Source organism: Trachymyrmex septentrionalis, unplaced genomic scaffold, assembly GCF_001594115.1.
Source record: "Trachymyrmex septentrionalis isolate Tsep2-gDNA-1 unplaced genomic scaffold, Tsep1.0 scaffold20, whole genome shotgun sequence".
NCBI lineage: Eukaryota > Metazoa > Arthropoda > Insecta > Hymenoptera > Formicidae > Trachymyrmex > Trachymyrmex septentrionalis.
Genome location: NW_017305180.1, coordinates 3,904,982 through 3,908,578, shown reverse-complemented (window position 1 = coordinate 3,908,578; position 3,597 = coordinate 3,904,982). Strand labels below are relative to the sequence as shown.

At 27.9% G+C, this 3,597-nt stretch overlaps 1 protein-coding gene across 1 annotated transcript in view; it reads left to right on the top strand.

Annotated features, from left to right (window-relative positions):
• LOC108747623 overlaps window positions 1-3,581 on the top strand; it is a 3,889-nt gene extending 308 nt beyond the window's left edge. Inside the window, exons 2-10 of the mRNA XM_018485213.1 lie at window positions 182-355; window positions 459-714; window positions 1,071-1,175; window positions 1,259-1,443; window positions 1,927-2,151; window positions 2,556-2,621; window positions 2,893-3,037; window positions 3,113-3,290; window positions 3,418-3,581. Coding sequence (XP_018340715.1) covers window positions 182-355; window positions 459-714; window positions 1,071-1,175; window positions 1,259-1,443; window positions 1,927-2,151; window positions 2,556-2,621; window positions 2,893-3,037; window positions 3,113-3,290; window positions 3,418-3,547 — 1,464 coding nt within the window. The 3' untranslated portion in view covers window positions 3,548-3,581. The remainder of the gene's footprint in view (window positions 1-181; window positions 356-458; window positions 715-1,070; window positions 1,176-1,258; window positions 1,444-1,926; window positions 2,152-2,555; window positions 2,622-2,892; window positions 3,038-3,112; window positions 3,291-3,417) is intronic.
• The last annotated feature ends 16 nt before the right edge of the window (window positions 3,582-3,597 follow it).

Sequence of the window (3,597 nt, the reverse complement as noted above, 5' to 3'; positions counted from 1 at the left end):
CGATGAGGATATATCTACAACAATAAATTCGTATTTAAAATATTTATAAATACTTTGCTTATTAATAAAATAAATATAGATTCTTGTTTAGAAATTTAAAATATTTATAATTATATATTATAATTTGATTAAAGACAAAGAGAATGAGAAGCAAAATAAGGACATAATAATTTTCATTTAGCCTGATAGATTAAGAGGTCGTTATTTATTTCGATCGGCCGTGCGGCGAGTTTGGGAATATATGGAATGGATAACAGCGGAAGAGATAATTGAGGAAATTAGTGATGATGTAACGATTAATGTTCGAATGATTCAACAGAAAGGCAAAATAGAAAAAAAATTACTTACATTAAAGGTATTCAATAAAACATATGTGTATATAGTACACGAAAAGTAGATAAATAGGTATAAAGAATTAGAATTTAATGTGTAAAAAATATATTGTTTGCTGTTTCAAGGATCGATCGATACTTCTAGTGAGACCGAATGAAAGATCTTCCAAGGATAAAGCATACATATATGATCTTATCACAAAGTTCCGCGCATTCACAAAGCATTCTGAGAATTTGAGGAAAAATCTGGCAGATGTGTGCTTTTATCAATATTTGCCGCCTAATCGGGTAATCGTTCGTCAGGATCATAAAGCGCAAAATCTTTATTTTATTATGAACGGCGAGGTCAGTTTGTCAAAAGTAGTGATTGATGATTTGACAGGTAAGAAAAAATAGTACTACAAATTTTCATAGAATCTTGGACACGGAAAAATGACATAAAAAATCTCTAATAAATTGGAAAGAATTTTTGTATTGAATATATAGAGAATATTTACTGTTTTATACATGATAGAAACATAAGAACACGATGAGATGGAAATATAAGATATATCAACATTTTCCATTTAATTTGTAATATTTGAATGAATTTCTTATTGTTAATTTGACATTACATTATTTTTTTGACAAACTTTACTTTATAAGATAAGTTATATCTATATTTTAGAAAGAGAATTACTTCTGAAGGAAAAATTATGTAGCTTAATGTAAAGAATTAGATGTAATGTTTTCTGTTAGGCGATGAAAAAGTTGTAGATATGGGGATCATACATACAGGAGATATGTTTGGTGAAGTTGCATTATTCCACACAGTACCAAGAACGTCAACGCTAATTACTAAAAGTTAGTAGAAACGAATTATGAAAATAGACGTGCTAATAGATTTCATCAAAATTTATACTATTTCTTATTTGAATATTATTTAGCGTCGGTCGATTTGCTTCTAATTACTCAAGACGATTTTGATAACATCTTGCGCAGTAGTTTAAAAGAAAAGTGGGATGTTCTGCGAGATGCGTTGGTTCATTTTAATTATTTTAAGTTGTGGGATGATGAGACGATACGAGAATGTTGTATTTTGAGCAAAAGAAAAGACTTCAAACCTAATGAGGTACATAATTTGGCAGTGCAATAATTATTTTATGATAGAAGAGTAGGTGATATTACGAGGTCCTTATTGGCCTCTTATATTATGGCCCTTTTAATATTTCCGCTATTAGGTAGAAAAAAAATTATTTATGCAGCATTTGTTTAGTAGCTCATATGCAATCAGAACCTTGATTTTATAACGCACGTCAAAATCATTGAAGAGATACCTTTGTATATTTAAAAATTATATCTTAAGTCATAAATATTTTATAATTTTGAGTTTAAGATCGATTGAACAACACTAATAAATTTTTGATAAATGTAATCGTTAAGTTTTCAATTTAAATATTAATTATTTAGTTGTTCTATAAAATGTAATGAGGGGACGTAATAGCACTTCCTCCTCTAATATTTCGATAATTCATTATTCTTGAAAATATTTTAAGAAATAAACACAAATCTGAGCACAAAAGATACAGAAAATATTAACAAATTAATTTGAAAGATTTTGTTAGGTGATGGAAAAGGCATGGTGAATTATGTGCATTTTATTCTGAAAGGTAAATGTCGCCTTATTGAACATATGCTTGTTCGTGAGCGTCCTTCTTATCATGGAATGCAATACGAATTATACGATTCCGAAACTTTCGGTTCACAACTACGAAGAGTGCCAAAAAAAATTGCGGAATCTGACGAGCTTGAATCAAATCAATTTGATAAATCCATTCCAGTACGAATTAAGAAGAAATAACTTTATTCTCTTATATATTGTTTCTTCAGTTTTAGTAAAACTGTGCACTTCTTTCTTTGCGCTTGTATTTTTTCGATGCACTATTTGTGTACATGCATCATGTTTAATTTTAAATATTAAGAAACAATTTAAAATAATTACGTTAATATAATTTTAATATGGTGAATATAGTTTGTATTATTTTATAAAAAGATTACATAAAAGATTTTATTTGTTATAAAAGTCACTTATATATGGATTGAATTATTTGCTAATCAATGATTATATATAATTTAGGCAACTCTTTTAATTAGTGTAAAGATGTTTTATTAATACTGACTGATTATACCGAAAATTGGTGCAACACAAAATATGTATGTTTACCGATCGCATTTTTTTTGCAGAAATTTATTGAAACAGAAAACGAGGATGATCGAATAAGCATCGTTACTACCACACTTTTAGACGTAGTAAGTATTTACCGCATGCTTTTTTCTTCTTCTTACTAATCTATCTCAATCAGTAAAATTATATAAAGCTATCTGATTGAGTAAATTATTGAAGTTCGTTTATCAGTTAAACTTATTGAAATTTGTTTATATCTTCTATATGATCGGTATGATTACATCTTTGGATAAATTTGATTTTATTGGTCAGTAATGTAGAATCATAAATTGATTTTATAATTTAGAATCATAAATTGATTGATTCGCATGTGTTAATAAATATTACAAAATCAAGGTTAAAGGCTGGCATGAAATTACTGATATTGCGGAGATATTAATGCGAGAACCGTCTGTTACATCTCAATTACATTATCCCAGTGATGTTCGCACTATATTCATGCAAATATGCATTTTTTCACGGGGTGCGTGTTTTGGTTTAGGTGAGAAACACATATTATATAAATTATATTTTCTTTTATCTATAATACGATGTAATAAATCAATATTTAATTAAGGAGAGAAAATGCTTCATCGAAGAGTCGTAGCGATTACACCAGTACAATGTTTTCTTATTCCACGATATTGGTTGCTCGAGCATAACCGTGCCAATATTTGGGGACGTGTGAAACTGTTCATGGACTTAAAATATCCAACTAAAAAACAGCTGTTTAACGAATTTCTTCTAAATCGAAAGTATGAAAAATTATTAAACATAATTACAGAAATATTTTAATTTCTTTTAATTATCAAATTTTTATCTAATTATTAATTTAATGATTTATAGAAATTGTTGCACTATTCTCTCTGACTTTTATTTTAGATGGATGACGTACAAGCAGAATTTAGTTAAAGATGCCATTAATCGACGTGGTCAATTTCATAGTAATATAATGATACACGACGTGCCGTATTCCATCAGAATTACTGATGAAATAGATCCAAAACTATAATTATTCTTCTCTATTGTTTCTATTAAATAAATATAATTTTAAATAATACT